The sequence below is a fragment of the Pleurodeles waltl genome, chromosome 10 (genome assembly GCF_031143425.1).
Source record: "Pleurodeles waltl isolate 20211129_DDA chromosome 10, aPleWal1.hap1.20221129, whole genome shotgun sequence".
Classification (NCBI taxonomy): Eukaryota; Metazoa; Chordata; class Amphibia; order Caudata; family Salamandridae; genus Pleurodeles; species Pleurodeles waltl.
This window is the reverse complement of record NC_090449.1, coordinates 469,112,242-469,136,985: the sequence shown is the minus strand read 5'-3', so window position 1 is coordinate 469,136,985 and position 24,744 is coordinate 469,112,242. Positions and strand designations below refer to the sequence as shown.

The 24,744-nt window shown below is 43.2% G+C and overlaps 1 protein-coding gene across 3 annotated transcripts in view; it reads right to left on the bottom strand.

Moving 5' to 3' along the window:
• Positions 1 to 1,751: 1,751 nt before the first annotated feature.
• The window catches only part of LOC138261627 (trichohyalin-like), a 181,954-nt gene continuing 158,961 nt past the window's right edge, over positions 1,752 to 24,744 (bottom strand). For 2 of the 3 annotated variants that reach the window (XM_069210756.1, XM_069210754.1), the window contains one exon: positions 4,383 to 7,975. In XM_069210756.1, the coding sequence (XP_069066857.1) occupies positions 7,950 to 7,975 (26 nt within the window). In that variant the 3' untranslated portion in view covers positions 4,383 to 7,949. Of the gene's footprint in view, positions 7,976 to 24,744 lie in introns of all 3 variants that reach the window. The other variant, XM_069210755.1, reaches the window with a different exon arrangement.

Here is a 24,744-nt window from a genome sequence, read left to right as displayed (position 1 = left end):
GTTTTTAAGGCCTTTCTGCTCTACCAAGATATCCCTTGTTGAGAGGATCTTTCCCTTTTTTGTGACCTCTTGGAGGTGTCCTTGTTTTCCTCAAAGTGCTCGACTTCTGAGTTTTAGACTTCTGCAGCCACAGAAATAGCATTGCCTCTCTGTCCTTCAAGGTCTTTGAAGAGAAAGTTCTACAGATTTTACAATCCTTTACCTTGATGGTTGGGGTAGAGGCAATAAATACATTCTTTATGTGGATCACCCACAGGTTGTTGTTTTCTTCCAAAGGACTTGCAAGAACTTAAGAATCCTTTTCTCAAAATATCAGACATTTTCAGTGAATTCTGTGGTTTGAAGTAAGAAAAAAACTGAGCAGAGCTTAGGGAGACTTCAAACGACTTGCCGTAGAAAGTCTGAGGGATACAGCCTCTCTTGGGAGTGTTCTACACCAACGATTCCCAACCTGTGGTCCAGGGACCAATAAGGGTCTGCATAGCCTCCTCAGGGGGGTCCTCAACTGCTTAGAAAATGTAATATTAACACATTAGGTCCTCAGCTTTCAGTAATGTCTAAGTGGGGCGGTCACCAGATTCCAATAATGATTCAGTGGGGGTCCCCAGGTTCCAGTGTTGATCAAGTGGGGTCCACTGAAGTCAAAAGGTTGGAAACCACTGTTCTGCAGTATGCTGTCACGTTTGGTTCTTTAAAAAAAAAAAAAAAGACATAGTTAAGCTATTAAAGTGACTGTTCATTGCCATTAGGGTCTATGGTAATGATACCTACTGCTTCATAGTGGTACAGTGGGACTCCTGCTTCGACAGCAGGAAATGATTCAAATATGGGAATCTTTGAAAGATCCAATACTGAAGAAAATAATGTCGCATTGTATAAAGCTGTGAGGAGTGACATTAGCAGGAATGCACCAACTGGTACAGTGATATGAGGTAAGGGCAATGCATAAGAATTGGCAGATAGAGAGTGGCTGAAAGCTGCTTCGAGATGTTGAAAGCCTCAAACAACGAGGGTTCACAACTACTTGCATTGGATGTGATGCATACAAATATACACTGATAATAAGGTGAAGGCCCTAAATGTGGTACTGCTTTCTTGCCTATAGTATGGGGGTGCCCCAGTGTAACAATACACAAGCAACTCCTGAATTAGGTTTTCAAGTTGAATTTGTAGTTTGTTATAGAAATGAGTCCACAACCAGAACAGCTTTCAGCAGCACATAGTGATCAGTGGCAACTGACCACTCAGTCACAGATGCACTCTGGAAGCAGGCACCAATTAAACATACATAACCGTAGAATGAGGAACATTAGCAAGAAAGAACATAAGTTCATAATGAAGCAATGACATAAAACACTGAGCAAGTAACATCAGCATGTAACATCACCCTTCTTCCTTAAACAATAAGAAAACTTATACATAAATAAAGATACAAATATAAATCAAAATCTCTAAACTATGCAGATAAGATTATAAGGGAAACAATAGTAATTTACACCATAAAATGTCAATAACCTATTAAGACAACTTATAGGCAGTAAGTTTTGCAGGTAATTTGACTTTATGTCAAACTCTTGTCCTCTCATGACTAGAAACCAGTTCTTCACTTGTATAGCTAGTACTTTCTTCCAGGTAAACATCAGGACTGATAGATGTGTCTCTGTTAATGTCAAACTGGGTACTACTAGGAATTTGTTCTAAAGACATCCAAAGACTGACATCAGCCTCTAACTAAGAACGAAGATCTGTGATTGGATTCACATCATCTTTAATAGTGTGAGTATGCATAATTGTTCCTGCTCGAGTATCTGTGAGGCAACACACAGCTTTTATTTCACCAACTTTAACATTCAAAAGAACAAATGTCTTGGAAGCTCTTTCAACTTTAGAAGGACATGAAAATTTAAATCCTCCTTTAGTTTCTTTCATGGGTTTTTTGATAACCCAACGACCCACTTAAAACTTGAAATCTTTAACGTTCCTCTTATTGTCATACGAAGTTTTATTTTTTTCCGTGTTTTGTGCACTTCATTTCTAATTTCGTTATCAAGAAAACTCAATCTCATTGAAAGAATAACCATGTGTGGAACCTAATCAGTTAGGAAGCACGTATATTTTGGGGTTCCTTCCTCTCAACAATCTAAATGGGGTCACCCCAGTAGTAGATTGAGGTGTAGTTAGATGGGACCAACTTTTCTGTTCAAGATGTTTGTTGAAACTTAAACCAGCAGACATACTGGTTGAATTCCTCCTATTAACAAACAATTAGCCCACTCACTAGACTATTTGAAGAATGACTGTGAAGTGCTACTTGCATGTGTTTGATATCATGTGAGATTAAAGAAACCACAAATTTATTTTGACAAAAAATGTGTACTATTGTCTGTGACAATATATTTAGGTGGACCTTCAATAGTAAACACATTCTCCAGAACATTCAATGCATTTTTGGTAGAAGCATCACCAACAAAAGAATTATGAATGTATTTTGAGTAATAGTCAACTAAGACTATCAGAAATCTCATTTCTTCAGTTAATAGGGTAAAAGGGTCTTAAAAATCAACAACAGCTTTCTCCCATGTTTTTTCTGGAAAAGATACAGGACATAATGGCCTTTCTTGTAATCTCCAGTGCTTGAGTGAGACTAGACACTCAGGCAGGCATCAACCATATTACGAATATCGTTATCTATGTCCGGCCACCAATAAAATTAACGTCATTTTTTTTTCTTTTTCAGAAGTGGAAAAAATTGCAAGATGTCCATTACGAGCACTATTCAAAAGACCAGCCCTCAAACCCACCGGCGGAACATAACAATGTTGTCTTAACAAAATTCTATTTTCACAAGAGAGCTCAGGAGCCACTTGTGCAAATGCTAGAAGATCAGGTGTAAGACACAGATCCTGAGGCTAGTCTTCTCTCACTTTTTGTCACATGCTTGAGAGCATCATCCACATCAGCACCTTCAGACCAATCTGACTCAGAAAATGTCACACTACATACATTTACAGCATCTAACAGTCCCATTACACGTTCTGATCATCTCAACAACCTTTTTTAAAGTGTCATTCTTGAAAGACAGCCTGCCCTGAAGTTCCTACCTCCTTCTACATACTTAACATTGATGTCATACTCCTGTAGTTTCGCTACAACTGTGCTCAAACAAACAGATGCATTACCGTGTCCCTTATCATCAAATAAACAAACCAAAGGTTTGTGATCAGTGAGAACATCAAAACTAGTTCCCCAAAGATATGATTTAAATTTTTGAGCCTCCTGCACACAAGCCTATGCCTTTCTTTAAGTTGTACTGTGGTTAAAATCGACAGCTTTAAGCGATCTAGAAGCAAATTACCCTTTGTTTTCTTTTCCATCAACCATTTGCCCCAATACTGCTCCTAACTCTTGCATACTTGTATCAACACTTATGACATTTTTTCCTAAGAGAAAAGGCTGTAAACCAGGTGCCTTAATAACCAACTTGTTGGTGTTATCAGAATTTGTGTGTCAATGCTGGGCAACAATCAAATTTGACCTCCTTTTTGAGAAGGGACTGAAAAGATTGGACAATCATGGCATGAACAGGTACAAAACTAGCATAATACTCGCTAAGGCACCCTTTTCACTTGGAGGAGATTCTTGAATGGCAAACAAATTACAAAACTTCAGAAGGATACCCTCTGAATATATGTTGTGTCTTAAATATTCTACATGTGAGGTAAACAAATTGTGCTTTTCATTTCTCACTGTCATCCCTTTGTCCTTTAAAATATTTAGAACCCATTCCAACACAATGCGATGTTGCTCAGGATCCTCTGTGAAAATCAGGATATCATTCTGGAAGGCCTGAACACTGGGTATACTGCTAGACAGGTTATCCATCATCCTCTGGAACACATTTGCCGCTGAGACAAGCCCAAAAAGGTAGTTGTAAGTATGTATAAGCACAAAAGAGTGTCACAAATGTTGAGAGATCCTGTGAGTTCTTGGACAAGCAAATCTGATGGTAAACGGAATGAAGATCAATGATGGAAAAGTATTTGGCAGTAACCACATTAGCCAACATTTCCTGGATGTGTGGCAAGGGATAACATTCAACCAATATATTCTTGGTAACAGTTTGTAAGTCCACAAATAAGCAGTGATTCCCCCTGAGCGTTTTGCATTAAAACAATGGATGAAAACTCATTCAGTGGAATCTGTAGGTGTAATCATGTTTTCAGCACACAGATTGTCCAGCAACACTTAAGTTATCACAGTCACAGATGGTACATGCCTAACATTGTGAATGACTGGTACAGCACCTTTTTTAGCTTGATGATATGTACTAACCATTTCACTGTGCCCACCTTCCTACTGAAGACATCAGATAAATTAGTGAGCGTTATTTTTGCAAACTTTTAATCACAGTTAATGGCACACACATAGGTTGATCACCCAAAACAATAGGACTGTCAGAACTGGGTTTAAGGTAATTGCCTAATCTTGCTAGATCCATCACAACCTTTGATTGAAACATACATTTTGTCTGTGTTTCTCTTCCTAAGCATTCAAGAGTGCTGAAAAATAAACATAGCAGATCAATATCAAACTCTCCAAAAGCTTTGGGGTTCACATCAGTGTTTCGTAGTCAAGTATCTTTTGGCCAGTATTTCTAGAATGTGGTGTGTCTGATATAATAGTTATGGGTGCACCTGAATCTGCCATTACTTGTATTGCGATGCCTCCAGTAGTGGCATCACAAATGGGACCTTTAATTTTTCTCTGATGCATTTCTAAAATATTAACATCATAATCATTCATCCAGTTCTCACAATCGTTGCTATCCATCTTGCTCGTTTTGGCGTTATTTCTGGTACTTTTACAGACTGATTGAAAATGACCAATTTTCATGCAAGCGTTACATCTTTTCCCTGCAGCAGGACACGTTGAGCTACTTCCCAAATGTGCTTTCGGTCCGCACTTGTGGCAAATCGTTGATGTTTCTCCTTCTAAATATTCTTTGAACAATTCTCTTTAGTAGACACCACACTTCCAAATCAGAATCACTTACAAAATTTACAGGTGGGTGTCCTTCCGCTGACAACACTTTGAAAAAGTTTCAATCAAAGTTGGGTTCCTACAAGTAAGTAAACACTCTTGTATTTTTTAAGAGAAACAAATGAAGATAAACTGATCTCTGATATAAATGTCAACTGAGAGCACAAAATCACGTGTACAAGCTAATATGCGTAATGCCATGTATTCTTCTACTCTTTCATCACTTCCTTGTTTCCTTTAAAAAAATGTGTCTCCCTAAAAGTTCACTTGGTTCTTCTGGAAATACCTCCTGAGTCTCAAGTGACTAAACAAAATGCAGTTTTCCTGGGTGCATCAAATTTCACACCGCCAAAGGCTACTAAATGTTTTTCAAAAATCCGTAGACATTCTAGCCTTTGATGTTGGGTCTACCTAGCAATTGCAAAAAAGGTGGTGATTGGGGAACTTGCTGAAACGAAGCCACGAACAGTTAAGTTAGTAAGTAGAAAACGTGGTTTAAAATTTACAAGCAAATGCTGTATCTGCAAATGATTGAATGAGTAATATTTATCCTGGACGATAAATTTAAAAAATCCAAAATTAAGAAAAAAAACTTGGAAACAACTTATACTGGTTGAAACGTGTTCCAAATGAAGATAACTGAAGTAAAAAAAAAAAAAAATTCCTTTGCTGCAGATGACGGTTAAGCGATGAAATATGGCCCAATGCAAAATGACCGAATGTGTGTGATATCACACACAGTGAAATTGCCTCCTGGGAGCTCCTTGCTTAGTAAGTCAGAGAAGTTCGAAAAGCCAGAGCGTTGCCGTCCAATTAGAATGCAGATTGTGAATAACTTTAGAGCGGTACTTTAAAGCCCGAAGGACAAGCGAGTCGCCTCGTGAATGCAACGATCAGATTCAAAAGCCTCACATTGCAACTTTAGGGCGAAAATGAGCTCCTGCAGTGAGACCAGCAGGAGAAATGCAGCAGCAATACAAGGTAAGCACACTGGTTGCCGTAGTCCCTTAAAAGCTTCTTGATGCTGTCGGCATGGTGAGCGAACTGAATGCAGAAGTCCTTTTGAAACCCCTTGAGGCTGCTGAAGGCATTGCTCCGTTCAAGCAGCGCGATGCTTACAGGAAATGCAGTAAGCAATGCAGCAGTGCAGGCAGTAATGCGGTTAAACACTGCCACGATCCTAGAGCTAGCAAAGTAGTAAAATGAAAAAGATGCCCTCATCAAATGTAAAGAATCCATGAGTTCAAGAACATCAGTGGGCCCGTGCTCCTCGTCTTTCAAAATGGGGTAATACACATGTGACTCCCGAATGAGGTTTTCAAGTTGCATTTGTAGTTTACTTATAGCAACGAGCCCGTGACCAAAACAGCGTCCAGCAGCACTGAGTGATCAACGGCAACTGACCACCCAGAACCAGAGATGCACTCCGGAAGCAGAGCACCATTTAAACATATACAAGTATAGAATTTAGACTACTAGAGAGAAAGAACATAAGGCTAGAATGAAGCAATGACATAATACACTCAGCAACTAACACCCAGGATATCATGATTTTAAGTTTGGTCCTAGGCACAACTGAGTGCTCCACCTACATATTTAATAAAAAGACAACGGAAGCATGTATATTTGGAGAAATGTATATACCCACTAGAAGCAAAATGAGAAGGGTGAAAGCTCTGCTGTTGGCACTGGCTAAGGTCGCAGAATGAGTGTGGATTACGATGGGGTAAAGGACTGATTCAGAAATTGAGAAGAATGGGTTAATGTTGAAGAAATAGCAGAAGATCTTGTTAGCTACAAAATGTTCATGCCAACAATGTTGTTTCTACCAGGTCAAATGCCACACTGAACTACAAAGGAGAAAGACAACACTAAAGATGCTAAATTATCAATATTAATGATGATAACAATGTACGGTGGTCAGAGAAGAGGGACAAATGGCAACAGAGCATTGGCAAACCTCAGATGAGGGCCAATTACTGTTGTTTGAGATTGGCATTTGTCTCTCATTACTCTAATACTAGAACAAAATTAAGTAACATGCATAGCAATGCCATGACAAACATATCACTACTACTGTTACTTATGGTTATGAAGAAGAGACATGAACGACACAATGGTTGTGTTTACTTTTAACTATAAAAATGAATTAAAAAAAATAAAATACAAACGGCACTCCATACACGTGAACAAGACTGTCTCCAATGGGTACAAATTAGACATTGGGTAATGTATCCGACGGTCAGGATTGAGGTCGCCCATCAGATGCCATTTGAAAGCACCTATAAAGGGAAGAGGACTCAGAACTTCATACCTCTTTCTTACCAGCATTCGTGGCTAAAGAGATTGTTGAATATGCTTTGCTGGGGTGTTGCATGCCAGAAATACTTCACAGATTAATCCATAAAAAATCTGGCAAGTGATGGAGTGCTCCATGCACTCTACTGGTGCCCGAGGTTATGAAGCCTTCGGGAAAAGGTAACTGATAATCTAGGTAAGGCATCATGCACGCTAGCTTCAATACTACTGAGAATTCTAGCTCAGGGGAACATATATACTGTAGGTTCATTAGCACTGTATTCCCCCAACTGTCTCACGCCTTGTGATTTTACTGTCTGTAAACAAGTTCAACTAGATCCTAGATTCTCTTTTTGACATACATTCCGCATATCTGGTAGTTTTATTCCAGTCTTAATATGTCTTTGGTTCAGCAAGCACCTCATTTCTGACCAGTCACCCACTTAATGTAAGCCAAAACACATGATTAAAATATTGAATCCTTTGTCGTGTTGAAGGTCGAGGGAGCAGATCCATGACTGGCTGACCCAGATTTCTTGGCATATGCTTCACTGGTGTGAAGAATACTGCAATGTCATCTGTTGGCTTCTTTGGCACAGACTGATTTACCTCTAGCTTAAACAGCTCTTTTGGTTACCTGCGTAAAATGGGAACAAGAAGAATGTTACTATTTTGCTAAATATCACTGCCCCTGAAAGCATCTGTTTTGCAACAACTCTTACGCATCACTTAAGTTGTTTAATACTGTAATAATCTAAACAATGCTCTCCTCCTGATTTACCACTTGGTGTCCCCAAAACTGATCTTGTGTCTTCTCATTTTTTTCGTTACATACCACCTCCCTCGGTGACATCTACTGTTACGGTTTCTCCTACCATTCATAACCTAACAACATTAAACTTTTTCTCATTCACAATTTATGCCTTCCCAATAATGCATATTGGGACTGCTTCATTTCCTTTTGCTAGCGGATTGACCTTTGCTCCATCATGCTGAATTAATATAAAACAAAGCTCTATTTTTGCATTCCTCATCTGTTTTCTACCTCCATTAGTAGTGCGATCTACGTTATCGATCAGACATTGACTTTTGTCCCATCAGCCAGAAAAAGGTGCATTCTCTTCAGGGAATCCTGGCAAATGAAATCTTTCATCATCACCGCTATCAACCCACCAAGGTATTGGGTTCTAAACATGCAGAAGATATCATGAAATATCCCTTTCCACAAAACGAAGGTAGAGTTTATATCACTAGTACCTGCAAACAAAACTATTGCAAAAGCCATTAGTGGACCTTGCTCATTCTCCAGTCTCTCACCTTTACAAAGTGTGCAACTTTATCACTCTAATCCTACAACATCTCAGCAGTCACCCTCTGACCTCATATCATCACTAGGCTGGCAGGTTGGCTTTCTGCCGATTACAGCGCTCTCTACAAACTTCTGCCTGGTTTCAATACAATACTTAGGCCCTAATTATGAGCTGCACAGACTGGGGTGATTTTATCATTTCAACGCAGTAAAATCACCCAGGTACAGTGGAATTACAGGTAAAACTCCATGGACCCGGAAATCAATGTGCATGGCCATTTTTTCTGAACGTGGCACCACATGGAATCCCCTATTCCATGAGTTTTACCGCATGTAGTTACCATCTAAACAAACATATGCACAATTGTAGCTCTTCAAGGAGCCTTCAGGGTGCTTTGATTACTCTTCCTGATCGTGTCTTCGGAAACTTGGAATTGGCAAAAGGAGTGTCCGCAATCTGCGTTGGCAATGTAAGAGCAACAGCAGTCTGGGGTTTTCCAATTGTCCTCTCCAAATCAATCCCTACATTGACAGCAGTACCTGACGAATGATGAGCCACATGTCTGAGATGTGAGGAATCTCGCATAATGGATTTCCCAGGATGCTGGACAGTCCCTTGCTTCTTACAACATTGAATGGCTCATCATCAAAAGGAGCATTAGACTTATGTTTTCTTGGCTGACAGACAAGCACTCAATCTGCTCTTGTAAAGACAATGTTGTATGCACGTCGTCTCTTGTTTGCTTAGGCCTTTATTTTCTTTTTATGATCCAAGCCTTTAGTATGGATTTCCTCCTCAGGATTTGGTCTTTTGTTGGTCCATTGAGGTAACTTGGTCATCATTGCTCTCCCGAACATCAGAGTTGGAAGGCTTTCACCTGTGGTCAAGTGAGGAGCTGAACAGTAAGCTCATAGGGTAGAATTCAAGACAGTTTGAAGGTCAAACTTTTCCCATGCAGCACGCTGAACAGCTTTCTTTAAAATGCTGATGAAACGCTCAACAAGGCTATTAGCCTGTGGCCAGAGGTTTGCTCTTCTGATGCTTCATGTTAAGATGGTTGAGAAAGTCTTTGAACTCTCGACTGTTGGAAGAATGGCCATTGTCAGATTTAAAATCACAGGAATGTCCCATGTCACAAAGATGCCATCTAATCTCTCAATGACGCTTTCTTGAGTGATAGATGAGAGATCTTCTATGGGAAGTATTCAGCAATAATCACCATCAGGTGAAGTCTCGCTGTCAAAAGGACTGAAAAATTCAACAACAATCCTTTCCCATGCATGCTTTGGCAACTCTGACATGCTTAAGGGGTGATGAGTTTCTTTTGATGACAGGCACTTGCATAGATGACAGCCCTCCAACTCCTTTCATTGAGATGAGGAAACTAGACTCGGTCTTGGAGAGCTTGTTTTGTGGCAACGATTCCAGTGTCCTTCACGGGCCACTTGAATTATCTGTTGTCACAGACTCTACAGAATTACAATTCCCAAACCTCTCAGAAGAATGGCTTCTTGGGTTAAGAACAGTTCATCTTTCACATTTTTGAACTTCTGGTACTCTCTGGCAAGAGGTTGAGTTAGTTAGTTTGTTCCATGACTGATGTGTAATGGCAGTTACAATTCTTTCCAAAGAAATAGCAGTTGTTGTGTTGGATTTCACAATGACGTTTATGTAGGCTTCAGCTGCCCTAGAAGGGGTACCTACACACTGTAAAGGCGCTCTGGAGAAATAGTCAGCAGGGCTCTGCTCTTTCTCTGAATGATGCACAATTGCGTAGTTGTACTCTTGTAATCATAGACCCCAACATTTAATGTGAGGAGGCATTTTGGCCATTGGCTTGTCAAAGATGGTCAGCAATGCTTGGTGATCTGTCACAAGCGTCAAAGGTTTTCCGTGTAGGACACGTGGAAATGCTCACATGCCCACACCACTGCTAAACTTTCTTTTTTAGGTTGTAATCAAGCACGTTCAGTGGGGGACTTGGAGTTGGCAACGCTTGCACTTTCGCTGGATCTGAGTCTTGACCCCATCAGAAAAGATATGGCCAAAGAATTTCAGCTTTGTCTTACTGAATTCACATTTCTCAGCATTCAACATTAGACCTGCTTCAACAAATAATCGACACACAGGCCTGAGAGCTTTGTCATGCTCCTTCTGAGTAGCTTTGAAAACTAATGTCATTGCTATAGTTGAAAGCATTCATGACAGGCTGAATGATACGTCGAATGACATCTTGATAAATCTCCACAGCTGATGACACACCGAAACGGAGTCTTTTGTGTCAAAACAGACCAATATGTGTAGAAAAGGTTGTAATATACCTGCAATTCTCCATGAGTTCAAACTGATGATATTCTTTATTTAAATCAAGGCGAGAGAAGACCTTCGCACCATTCAATTGTGTTATCATGTTAGCAATGTGCAGATGTGGATGTTGTTCTCTTTCAATTGCCTTGTTCGCTTGATGCATATCCATGCATATGCATACAACTCCTTCACTTTCCTTTTTGGGTACTACCACTATGGGAGAAATCGATGGCGTTGGACCAGTACAATGCTCAATTAAATCATGTTTAAGGGATGATTTAATCTCCTTTTCAACACTTTCTTGTAGATAAAATGCATTTTTTATGTGCCTTGGAGCAACAGGACAGACATCTTCATAAATATACGCAATTGTACTTCCATTGCCTTAAGCTTTTCTAACCAATGAAATAACAAAGGGAACTGACTTACTATTGTGTGATGAGCATTCATGTTGTAGTTCACGGAGATCAGTCCCATATCAGCAGCTGTGCTGAAACGGAGTAAACGGGCACTTGAAGCCATACCTTGAAGCACACGAATGGGTGCTTGTACCTTTGTCTTCTTGTGTTTCATTGTCTCTAAGAATGAACCTTCCCTTTTCAATAGTGTCAATGCAGCCCGTGTGTGTAAATTAGTTTTCAATGGAGTCAATCATGGAAGTGGAGATAGTTCATTATATTTCTTCTTAGGCATAATATTTATCGACGCACCACTGTTGGTAATGAAAAGGTATTGAACAGCCATTTATTTTCAGCGTAATCTTTGGACAACTTTTGAATGACTTTTGTGCTTTTTCATGTCGAATTCTCTTTGACTGCTATTTCTCTTCAAATACAGCCAGTCCAACATCTGCACATTTTTTTTAGGTAAACATCGACACTGCATAATGATCTTTTTCATTTTCACATGATAATGACACGGACAAGCGTTTTGACGATGACTTGGATAACTATCAACTTTGTTTGGTGTCGATTTGTCTCAACTCATTGTAATGGGTTCTTTATCCCTGAAGCACATAAAAGGGATATTGGAATAAGATAACAGGCGCAGAAGGTAGGTTTTAGTTATTTTATTCGTGTTTTGGTTTTTAAGGATGGCTTTTTATCCCTTGTTTTGTTCACACGGATAACGCACTTGCAATCCAGAAATAATTAACAAAAAAAGTTCCCCCTTGTTTTTCTCTTTCAGGGTTTTGGTGGTAGTCCGTGAGTAACGCGGTCCAGCCTTGGGAAGGTCTCCGGTCCTCCTCTTCGTCAGGGGCCCGGCTCTCCAAAGAAAATAGAAAGGAGGATAACAAAACAGGTAAGTGGGATATATATATAAAGTAAGTATATAGGGTTAGTAGGGCGGTGAGGGGGGGGGGGGGTAGGTATAAGTGAAGGGAAGTGAGGGTTTAACTGCCCGTTGGTTTGTGATTCCCCCCTATGGGTGTTCTCAGACCTTCTCCTCCTTGTAGAAATCCTCTGGTGGTTGGTTTTTGTGGGGTTAGGTTTTATTTTAGGGGTCTTTGTTATATGGCCTCCCCTTCCCGGCAGGACCTCCCTTCCTTTCCCTTGGCTCCCCTTTTCCCTAACAACCACCCTCTAGCAAACCCCCAGCTGCGGTACGAACGTACCTGAGGTGACCACGCCCCTCCTGGGACGTGGCCGGCACTTTGGCAGCCTCCCGGCTTCTCTCCGACGGGGGCGGGAGAGCCCCGGGGCTCTCCTCTCTCTCTCGGGGTCTTGGTTCCTTCGGCGGGTTCCTTCTTCTCTGTCGTCGGCGTCCCGGTCTCCTTCTCCTCCGGTCGCGCACGTCGAGACACCACTTCCGTCTCCTCTCTCTCTTCGTCCTCTTTTGGTCCGTCTTTTCTTTCGGTTGTCGTCCAGACGCCGAAGGCGTCTGACGTCACAGGCTCGCGTCCGTTCCGCACAATGTCCTGGAAACCGGCGTCCGGAGACGTCCGGTTACACATCCCCTCCCTTGAATGGGGCTGTTCGAGCCCCAAAGGTCCCGGGAACCGGGATAAATAGTCAGCCTGTCCCATAAGATCACCAGGGAGATGGCAAACCTGGAAGGAGAAAGGTTGAAGCTCCATAAACCATCTCAATATGCGACTGTTAGTATCTTTATACCTCGATAGCCAGGTGAGGGGAGCGTGGTCCGTATATAACAGAAAGGATCTTCCCAGGAGGTAATATTGGAGGCTCTCAAGTGCCCACTTGATGGCGAGACATTCTCGCTCAATAATGGGATAGTTTCGCTCCCTGGGAAACAGTTTACGGCTAATAAAGACCACGGGGTGACTAATACCTTTCCCATCTTTCTGAAAAAGCACGGCCCCCAGACCCACGTCTGAGGCATCCGTTTGGAGGTGAAAGGGGACAGTGAAGTCAGGACATTTTAAAATCGGTTGGGTAGTGAGGTATCTTTGGAGGGTACGGTAACTATGGGATTGTACGGGGTTTAAATTCGTGATATTTTTTTTTTGTCCTTTCCTCAGGAGATCGGTTAGGGGAGCGGCCACGGTGGAATAATGGGGTATAAATCTTCGGTAGTAGCCTACTAAGCCTAAGAATGAGCGGACCTCCTTTTTCGTTGTGGGTGCCTCTATCCGTAGGATGGCTTCAACTTTACTCATTTGTGGTCTAAGTATACCTTTCCCTATATGATATCCTAGATAAGAGATCTCATTGAACGCCAATCGGCTTTTGGAGGCATTGGCTGTTAACCCAGCCCCTCGTAACGCTGTAAAGATTTTGGTTAAATGTGTCAAGTGGTCCTCCCAAGTCTCGCTGTGGATAACGATATCATCCAGATACGCGGCAGCGTATCTGGTATGAGGTCGTAGAATGGTGTCGATGAGACGTTGGAAGGTGGCGGGTGCCCCATGTAACCCGAAAGGGAGAACCTTAAATTGGTATAACCCAGAGGGGGTAGAGAAGGCCGTTTTCTCTTTATCTTCTGGTGTCAAAGGAATCTGCCAATAGCCTTTGGTCAAGTCGAGTGTAGACATGTACCTAGCTTTTCCCAACTTCTCTAAGAGTTCGTCTACCCTTGGAAGGGGATAGGTATCAAACTGGGATATAGAATTGACTTGTCTAAAGTCAATACAGAAACGTATGGACCCATCTGGCTTTGGCACTAATACCACCGGGGAGCACCAGGGACTCTGGGAAGGCTCTATAACGCCTAAGTCTAACATCTTTTCTATTTCGTTTTCTACCAGGATCTTTCTAGCTTCTGGGATACGATATGGTCGTAAGCGTATGACCTTGCCAGGTGGGGTTATGATTTGATGATGTACCAGCTTGGTCTTGCCTGGTATCGAGGAGAACACATGGGCATGAACATGGAGGAGCTGATTTAATTGCTCACTCTGTTGGATCGAGATTTCGCTATTTATGGGAGGCACCTCGTTTCCGCTAGGATGCTCAGTGGGACACCACCCTATCTCTAACTCCTTAACGGTGTTAACTAGGCATCCCCTGGTTGGTTCTCCCTGTGGCTCTTCCCATTTTTTCAATAGATTGACATGAAAGATCTGGGACCGGTTGGAACTATCTGTGAGCTGGATCTTATAGGTCACGGGGGTTATTACCCCTATCACTTTATAAGGTCCCTGCCACTTTGCCAGCAACTTGTTGTCTGAGCTAGGGAGAAGCACTAACACCTTATCACCTATGGTAAAGGTCCTTAATTGGGTATTCCTGTCGTAATATCTTTTCTGCTTTTCTTGAGCCTTTTCCATATGCTCCCTTACATTTTCCCACACATTTTGGATGTTGGTTTTTAACTCCTGGGTATATTCTAAGAGGGATTTTTCTCCGTCCTCCTCCTCCCATAACTCGGCAGCCATATCTAACAAGGTCCTGGGCTGTCGTCCGAACAATAATTCAAATGGACTATGGCCCGTGGAAGCTTGTTCATGGGTCCTGATAGCGTATAACACTAAGGGGAGTTTTCTATCCCAGTCCTTACCTGTCTCTGAAATAGATTTCTTTAGTAGAGTTTTCAGAGTGCGGTTATACCTTTCTACCAAACCATCCGTTTGAGGATGATAAACCGCTGTCCGTAACTGTTTGATCCCCAGAAGTTGACATATTTGTGACATCAAGTTGGACATGAACTGGGTACCTTGGTCTGTTAAAATTTCTCGGGGAAAGCCTATTCGGGAGAAGAACCCTATCATTGCATGAGCTACGCTCTTGGAGTTAATACAGCTGAGTGGGATGGCTTCTGGATATCTGGTGGCATAATCCACTAATACCAGTATATAACGGTATCCTCTAGAAGAAGGTAGGAGAGGACCTACAATGTCCATTCCTATTCTTGAAAAAGGGATGTCTATAATGGGCAACGGTTGTAAGGGGGCTCTTCTTTTGGGACCAGGATCAATCATTTGGCATTTGGGACATTGCTGACAAAACCTCCTAATCTGTGAAAAGACCCCCGGCCAGTAAAACTTCCTCAACAGATATTCTTCCGTTTTTTCCCTGCCATAGTGACCCCCCCCTGGCTGGCTATGGGCTAGGTGTAGGACTTGTGGTCTATAAGGTTCGGGGACTAATAGCTGCTTCTTTTCTTCTCGGTTATTACCAGTGACACGGTACAACAGGTTTCTGATTATGGTAAAAGAGGGGCTTTTGTCTTGGGGTTCCCGTGGTCGGGCATTTTTCCAGGCATGGATCAAACTCGGATCTTCCCTTTGACAACTACGGAATGGGGGAAGGTCAGTAAGAGTAAGGACCTTTGTAATTACCCTATCTGGACTCATGTTTCCTTGGGCAAAGACTCTTCGGGTTTCTCTCTTTTCTTTTCGGGAGGGTCGGTATTTAAGCACCGGTGGTGTTATTGGTGTACTAGAAAAAGGAGCTCTTTTCCACCATGTGCTCATGTTTTCAGAGTCCATTGTACTGTCAAGAAGTTCCGAAAAGTCAGGGAAGTCGGTTCCTATGATAGCTTCTTCGTTCCACCACCCCCATCCTTATGGGGACTTCTTTTCCATCCCAGGACAAAGTTGTCCAGATTAGGGGGTATTCTCTTGTATCTCCATGAATACAACATATGGATACTGTAAGCCCTGAAGCAAAAAGGGGTTTTTCCAATAAATCAGCACGAATTACAGATTGGCTGCACCCTGAGTCGATGAGCGCTACTGTGGTTCTTCCATTGATAACAAGTCTCTTCTTGTATCGGGTTTCCTTTCCCCCTGTATAGAAGACTCTCCCCCTGGTGACTCCTATTTCCATCGGCTCTGACTTTTCTGACTTCAGTGGGCAAACCCGGGCGATATGTCCCCACTCTCCACAGCTAAAACACTGTGGTTGTTGCATATAGGGTCTTTCTGGACCTCGTAATTTTCCCGGATCCTCGGTTGGTTTTCGCCCTAGGGATGGGGAGGGTCCGAGGTTCTGTCGGAGGGGGTTAAGTGTTGGCCGTACGGGAGGGATTTTGAACTCGAGGGAGCGATGAAAGGCACAGGCTAATTCAATAGTGGTGTTAGTATCTGGACTTGGGTGTTGCTTGATCCAATTACGGGTATTGGTAGGTAGAGCATCTAGATATTGTTCTAGGAGAACAACCTCAATGATATCCTCCCTATTGGTCCCAATGGGACCTAGCCACTTGAGTTCTAAGTCCTTAATTCGAAAATATAGGGCCTGTGGATTCTCGGAGGGTCCCCACTTGGCTTTCCTAAACCGGACCCTATAATGTTCTGTATCAAACCCCACCCGCTCCAGGATACTCTTTTTAATATCCTGATAGGGTGTCGTTCCACCGGGGTTTACCGCTTGATAAGCCGCTTGGAGAGTTCCTGTCAATAACGGGGCGATGTATTGGCCCCACCTATCCGGGGGCCAGGTGGCGGAAGTAGCAACCCGCTCGAAATTCGTGAAAAAGGCATCCGGGTCTTCGCCTTCCTGATATCGCTGCAGGACCGAACTGGGTACGTTCGGATGTACCCGGGTAGTGGCAATAGTGTCCGTGAGGTTTTTGATTGCAGTCTCATGGACCAACTGATTGTTGGCCATGATAGTGGCCTGACTTTTCAGAGCGCTTTGTAGGGCTTCCCTTTCCACTTTAGCCTCCTTCTGTTGCTCTTCCCATACTACTTGCAGATGCCTCTGCCCTGCGGCTAGCTGCTGCATCATCTCCGATAGGCTGGGTGTGCCCTCCATCGTCTTTGGTTACCTGTAGTTATTCCAATATCCCACTTCTGACACCACTGTAATGGGTTCTTTATCCCTGAAGCACATAAAAGGGATATTGGAATAAGATAACAGGCGCAGAAGGTAGGTTTTAGTTATTTTATTCGTGTTTTGGTTTTTAAGGATGGCTTTTTATCCCTTGTTTTGTTCACACGGATAACGCACTTGCAATCCAGAAATAATTAACAAAAAAAGTTCCCCCTTGTTTTTCTCTTTCAGGGTTTTGGTGGTAGTCCGTGAGTAACGCGGTCCAGCCTTGGGAAGGTCTCCGGTCCTCCTCTTCGTCAGGGGCCCGGCTCTCCAAAGAAAATAGAAAGGAGGATAACAAAACAGGTAAGTGGGATATATATATAAAGTAAGTATATAGGGTTAGTAGGGCGGTGAGGGGGGGGGGGTAGGTATAAGTGAAGGGAAGTGAGGGTTTAACTGCCCGTTGGTTTGTGATTCCCCCCTATGGGTGTTCTCAGACCTTCTCCTCCTTGTAGAAATCCTCTTGGTGGTTGGTTTTTGTGGGGTTAGGTTTTATTTTAGGGGTCTTTGTTATATGGCCTCCCCTTCCCGGCAGGACCTCCCTTCCTTTCCCTTGGCTCCCCTTTTCCCTAACAACCACCCTCTAGCAAACCCCCAGCTGCGGTACGAACGTACCTGAGGTGACCACGCCCCTCCTGGGACGTGGCCGGCACTTTGGCAGCCTCCCGGCTTCTCTCCGACGGGGGCGGGAGAGCCCCGGGGCTCTCCTCTCTCTCTCGGGGTCTTGGTTCCTTCGGCGGGTTCCTTCTTCTCTGTCGTCGGCGTCCCGGTCTCCTTCTCCTCCGGTCGCGCACGTCGAGACACCACTTCCGTCTCCTCTCTCTCTTCGTCCTCTTTTGGTCCGTCTTTTCTTTCGGTTGTCGTCCAGACGCCGAAGGCGTCTGACGTCACAGGCTCGCGTCCGTTCCGCACAATGTCCTGGAAACCGGCGTCCGGAGACGTCCGGTTACACTCATGTTGTCACTTGGCCTTGTGGGTGTACATCACTTCTGAAACCTTCCGGCAGCCAATTTGTCTTCGAGCCGTGATGCACTTAGTTTTTCCTTCACCTTGCAAAACATTACAAAATGGTTCTCCTTCCCACAGCCTTTGCAGATCTGTACAATGGCAGGACATTTATCTTTGTGTGGAAATCACAATCTACACCTGAAGCACAACTTCTTTTGCTGAGATATTACTTTGGGTCCTTCAACTTTGTGCTTCTGCTTCCTTGTCATGTTCATGACTGACTCACTTTGGACACCTCTGGCCTCCACATCAGCTTGTCGATCGGCGCACTGTTCAGCTCTGGCAGCCATGAGAACTTGCTCTAGATTAAGTTTCTCTCAGCATTCTTAATCTGAATGATTCTGACAGGCATCCGTCAATAATTCTGAGATGTACTGCTTCCTCATCATTAAATTCATTGAACCTACAGTGTTTGATGAATGTATCCTGTTTCTCAAAAAAATAATCTATGGTTTCATCAATTTTGTTGTTTTTGACTGAAAATGCACCTTTCGTAATCTACATTCGACACTGAACTTGCAATTCAAAGCTTGTTTAATTTGACAGTACGTACCTTTGTCAGTTCGCAACAGTTTCTTTATGACTTCTTTTATACATCACAAGGAGGATTCTTAAGGTATTTGATAATCTTCTTGTTATCTGCTTCTTTGAGCGCACAATTAAATCACCACATGTCTATCGAAGCAGTCCATCTAGCACCAATATTTTGCTTTCTGGTGGCACTGAATGGTGGTTTCAGGAAGGCAGCAGCATAACTGTTCATGGGATTGGCTGACACTGAGAATGGAGTTCTCTCTGATGCTGTCTACTAGGACCCACATCTTCCTTGTCATCTCTAAGACCCTGGGATTTTCTGGCCTCTGGGTCATCTTGGACAGTCTGTGGAACTGTGATCTTTTTCTTGGTCTCTACTGGAGCCCTTCACTTTCTGGAGACTTCTGGAGTTGTGCTGAGCCGTCACCTGGCAGTTTTGGTGGTGTGCCACGCTTCAGGTATTTGACAGCTCAGTAGGCACCACCCCTGTGCTTCTTCTTGGGTCTCCTTGCCTGCTGCTGAGGTCATAGAGCTCTCCTTATTGAGGATCTGGTAAGTGTAACAACAGTATTCTTTATGATGAGTTGTCCTGTCAGCTAGAGCTCTGTGTTCTACTCGTATTTGACTATGGCAGTCTCAGAGCTTCTTTTCTGTGTCTGTTTATGGCCACCTTGAGCGATCCATTCTGTTTACTATAATACCTTTGTATTGCTTAGTAGAAGAGTACCTCTCTGTAAGGCCTTGCCAGCAGGTTCTTGGCCAACAATGTGTAGGCTTCCCAGTGAAGCTTTTGTTATTTTCAAATGCTTCACATTGGCTGGAACTGCGATTTGACTCCACATATGCCAAACTTTGAGTCTGCACTTCGACTGAGGCACACATGGCGTGCACAAGCAGTTTGCTTGGACCACTGAAGGCTCCGATGGAGCGCACCGTTGATCTTCAGGTTACTTATCCCCTATCTCGTTGCCTGTTGTAACATCTTCCAGCTGGGGTACCCGGCAGTGGCTACGCCACACACGGAGCTATGTATTACCAGTCTTTATTCTTCGTTGTGTAATCATAAACTCAACATTCTAAACCTACATTCACTGCACCACTTTCTAACCCTTACATGACAGTTCTACAGAGTTCTTCAGGAGCCAAAAGAGTTCATCCATTCATATTCACACAACACTTCAAGAGTGACCGATAAGGCCGGCCTCTGACTTCCTGTTGTTAGAGTTATACAGAAGCCTAATGTCAAATCCATGGCTGTGGATGATAGCAGAGATGGTGGTGATGAAAAGCAAGGCATCTCTGAGTGGGGCTGCAACATGGTGATTAAAAGAAAAAACAGAAGGGGGTATGGGTGAAAGCATGAAGGCATATTGCCAAGAGACCTGATCACCTTCTCCCCAGAAGCAAGTGAACTGCTTGCATGCAATCTCTCCTTTCATATTTCCTGGTAGCACCTTTGGTTACTTGGGCTAAACACCAATGAAGAAGGCACAGGGGTCAGTGTCGCAGTGCTGCTCAGAGAAGCCGTAGTGGGGTCATGAGAAAGTATGTACTATGGGCTAACCAGTGCCGGGAAGGGGTATTGATCAGTGATAATTGAGGGTAGAGAACAATGGTAACCTGGTCTAAGTGCTTCCCTGCTCCAGGTTCTCTCCTAAGCAAACTTACTTAGGCCCCTCTCAACAGGACCCATGACACAGAGAAGGTGGGAAAATTGGGAGGTGTTGGTTGGTATCAGATAATAGTCAGATTAAAGTCCTAAAAGGCTCAGACTAGAAACATTTCAAATACCACATGGGGGACTATCCTGCAAACAGTGAAACCTCAGAATAAAGCTGAAGAAAGTGCCTACAATGAAAGTCCCTGGGATATTTTGGTTTCCCGGCATTCCCTTAACTTGGAAGTCTAGGTCTGGTGTTCTTGCAGATGTGAAGACCTCTGCCAGGAAAATTCACGGAAGGTAAAAGCACCAGAAAAGACAAGAAGTCAGAGCACCACTAAGGAGATGGATTAAAAGGATTTCTTACGTTCTCTCTATGAAATGGCTAGTTCAAAAGCTACTGAACAGCTTGGCTATTTTGTATTTGGACACACGCTCTCTTCCACTGATTTGCATTAACTTCCACCAGTTTGCCTCTGACCCTGATTTTGTCTATTTTCTGATGCTGAAACCACTGCATCTTGAAATTTCTTTTCCACAATGCCCCCAAATCTGTTGGCATGAGGAGTCATTCTTTTGTCCCAGCAGTCTTTTCTCTACTGTTCAGTCAACATTTCATCTGGGTGCCTGGAAGTCTTAGCAACCCCTTCTTCCCCTTTTCAAACACTTTTGGATGGATCATGTTTATCCCCCGAATCTATATGAGATTTAATTGCCCTGGACAATTTGCGAAATCCTTCCATTATGCTGCAAGGTCTGGTGCAACTGGTGAACATCATCTCCAAAAAACATCCCTGCTGCCAGAAAGTCCGGCACATGTATGGATATAATAATTAAGCCACACAGCATAATTTTCATGAGACTAAACAATGCTGCACCCAAGTTTCCGATATATAAAAACCTCTGCTTCACCACCAAATGAAACCTTCACAGCAGTGATCACAATCTCTTGACAATCCCTTGCGTTAAAGTGGTCCCCAGAAGTTTCCTGGAATTTCCTTAATAAAGCCCTTGCAAATAGAAGTCTTTCAATCTCTGGCACTAACAGCCTTTCTACATTTTCAAAAAGGCTCTGATTTTTTTTTGTATTCTAGGCTTAGCACTCAACAGACCCTTACGAAAGGATTAAACAGTGAGGTAATGTACTGCCATTTGATAAAGTTTGTTTTGACCAATGACTTTGTGTTTCACCACTGCGCATATTAGTTGCTCAATGTTCACCAGTAGCACATGGTATGTTTTGTTCAGTTGAGCCGCCTATGGGCTTTGACATGGCATTAGCCATTACTTTCTGTATTCAGTTAAGCCGCCTATGGGCTTTGACATTGCATTAGCCATTACATTCTGTATTCTGCCTATTGGCTTTGACATGCTGTATCCAGTCTAGCCGCCTATTGGCTTTGACATTGCATTCCTATTGGCTTTGACATGATGTATTCAGTTTAGCTGCCTATTGACTTTGACATGCTATTAGATATTCTGCCTATTGGCTTTGACATGATATTATACATTGCATTTTATATTCAGCTCCGCTGCCTATTGGCTTTGACATGATATTATACATTGCATTTTGTATTCAGCTCAGCTGCCTATGGGCTTTGACATGATATTATACATTGCATTTTGTATTCAGCTCAGCTGCCTATTGCCTTTAACATGACATTGCATTTGATACTTAGGTTAGCTGCCTATTGCCTTTAACGTGGAGTTAGATCTTGCAGTTGAGAATCCAAGCTGTATTTTTCCAAGCTGTGTTTTTGCACCAGAGAACCAAGATGTTTTTCTCACAGTAGACTAGACATGATAAGAGAGAGTACATGGGTGTTGTTTTCTTCGATTGAGCTTGGGAACAGGAGTAGTCTTGGAGACCTGGCCAGTCTCCAAAAGGCTTGCTCAGTTTCCCAGGTCTGAGAGGAGGGGGCACACCTTTGTAACGAATGTAACAGGCTGCAGAGGGTCAGATTCGAATCTGCCGGACCTCGTGCTGGAGCTTGGCGCCAGCTGCCAGCAATCCCGTGTGGGTAGATGAATCTCTCTTTCTCGCGGCTGACAGGGGTCATCAGCTTGCAGACCTTAGAAAGATGAAGCTGTAGATAGTTCCCACACGGTGAAGTATTTGTTTTGCTTTGCATTCAATATCTTATAAATATAACCTGCTGTGTATATTGCAAACTGATATATTTTGTTTGATTAACGCGGACTTGAAAGCTACTAATTCGTCATTCATAAATATTGTGGTTGGGGAAGAATTAACAACAATAAAAGTCTTCTTTGACCTCAGAAGTGCATTTCTGTTGTGTTATGTTAGTGCTTAGAAACTAGATAAGAGGAAAGCACCACAGGTAGCGAGTATGTTATAAGTACACTACTGTTGGGACGTTTTCAGGTGTCCTGGAGCATACAGGAGTTACTGGGTTCAGATTGTGTCAATCAGAGCATTTTAGTACTAATGCTCTGAGGCTAAACCTTATTAGGCCCAGAACTGGGCACCAAATAGTCATTTTTTACTTGATCCTCAGGATCAGGGCAGCAAATTGGAGCTGTCCAAGGCTTACTCACTGAAATGATTTAGGGGTAAGACTCAAAAATCAATAAATCAGCCAAAACAAACCAATAACCCAATGTCCTGATACAATAACTAGGACTTCATTCCCTCTTCCCTCCCGGGTTTGCATATTATCTTTTTGTTTTCTGGTAGTGCACTGGAGGTGCCAGCAGTGGTTCCACTCACAAGTGAAGCTAATGCTGCTGTATGCGGAGTGCATAAGCAGTGATCTTGTCTCAATTCTTCTGACAGATGCACCAGTGGTGTATATGGTGCCTGCATGGTCTAACAGGCAATGGCATCACCAGTCAAGGAGGGAACTGTGGTGTCACAATAATTATTGCTCATCCAATCTTGAGGCTTAGGTTCTTCCTCTGGTCTAAACAAAATCCACTACCCAAGCCAGCTAGGTGCATAGTCTCGGTTGACACTGTTCTCTGCCAGTATTCTTCTTTCTGTGGGACTGCGAAGTACAAGACCTGTACCTTAGCATCGTGTGGATTCTTGCATATTGGTTTTGCAATGGATCTCAAATGGACACTAGTTCCTCTGTACCCTACATTCACACCAAGGTGTGCAATCTTGCTCACACTGCAGAGTACCTTTGGGGATATCTTATCCCCACTGTTGCAGAGTGGTGTAGGTCACTTTCTTGAATGACAGTGAACGCCTTGGGCTCATCTGGCCTAAGCTCCTTCCTTCTTCTAAGCAGTGTTTCACTTGCACAAGAGACACTCCACTGCCCCTCCTGAGCAGTCACTCCATTCTCTACCTCACAGCAGGGCCTGAGCACCCCTTGTGGCAGTCTTTGTTAAAGTTCCCATGTTTCTGGCTTGAAACCTCTCAAGGGAAGCTGGTGGTGAGTATTCCAACTCTAGAGCTCAGAGCGTTTCTCAGTTAATACTAGTGTGGACACCCTAACTTTTAGTAGAGAAATCTTGCCCCACTGGCAGGAAATTTCCTCCCCATCTTTATACTAAAATTGCAGACAGTAGTTGTCTATTTCAAGCATCAGTTCTGCCCCTTTTTCACTACAAGTGATCCTATTAGGCCTTTATTAAAAGGTGGCAGCAGGAATTTGGAGAGAAGCTGGCATGGTCTCTCTTCAACCCTCTAACTTGGGTTTCACTTGGATACAGCAGTTACAAAATAGATTTTGATGTGTCACACCAGCTCCATGCAAGCATCCTCTATACACGCAGAAATGTACACTCACAACAAATTCATGCTTCACATGGATAAACCAAAGACCAGGCTGTAGGTGGCTGAGAGATCTATTTCAAAAGGTGGGAAAGGTCAGTATGCTATTCTCCCAGACATGGAGAGATAAAAAGTCGTGCCTACCACTAAAAACCATATAGCTGCCACCGCTTTTAGTCCTCTACAGCCTGGTGAGGGAAGTCATGCTCACATGGTGTGTCGCTGCAGATCAATAAAGCCCTATTGCAGGTCTCAATTTGTGTCATTAACTTGAATCCAGCACACACACTTGTTGTTTATTTGTGCTGAGAACGTGGTTAAACATCGAGGGAATCACTCTCTCCAAAGCCATACTTAAGAACTTCCTCTGTGGCAACACCCAGGCTCCCATTGATTAATGCACATACTGTTGTAAGGGAGTGGCCAAGATGGCGACCGGAGCGGGAGCATAATTTGCAGCTCCGCTCCCAGTCAATTAATCATACTGCCCTTACGTGTCCTCCGGCTCCCCGGTGGATCGCCAGTGGATCGCCACGTGCCCTGCTGCCCCCGAGGGGCCCCGGAGGGATAAAGCTCTCGCCATGGACAGGGGTGTCAGACAGTCGCGGGGTGCCTCTGCCG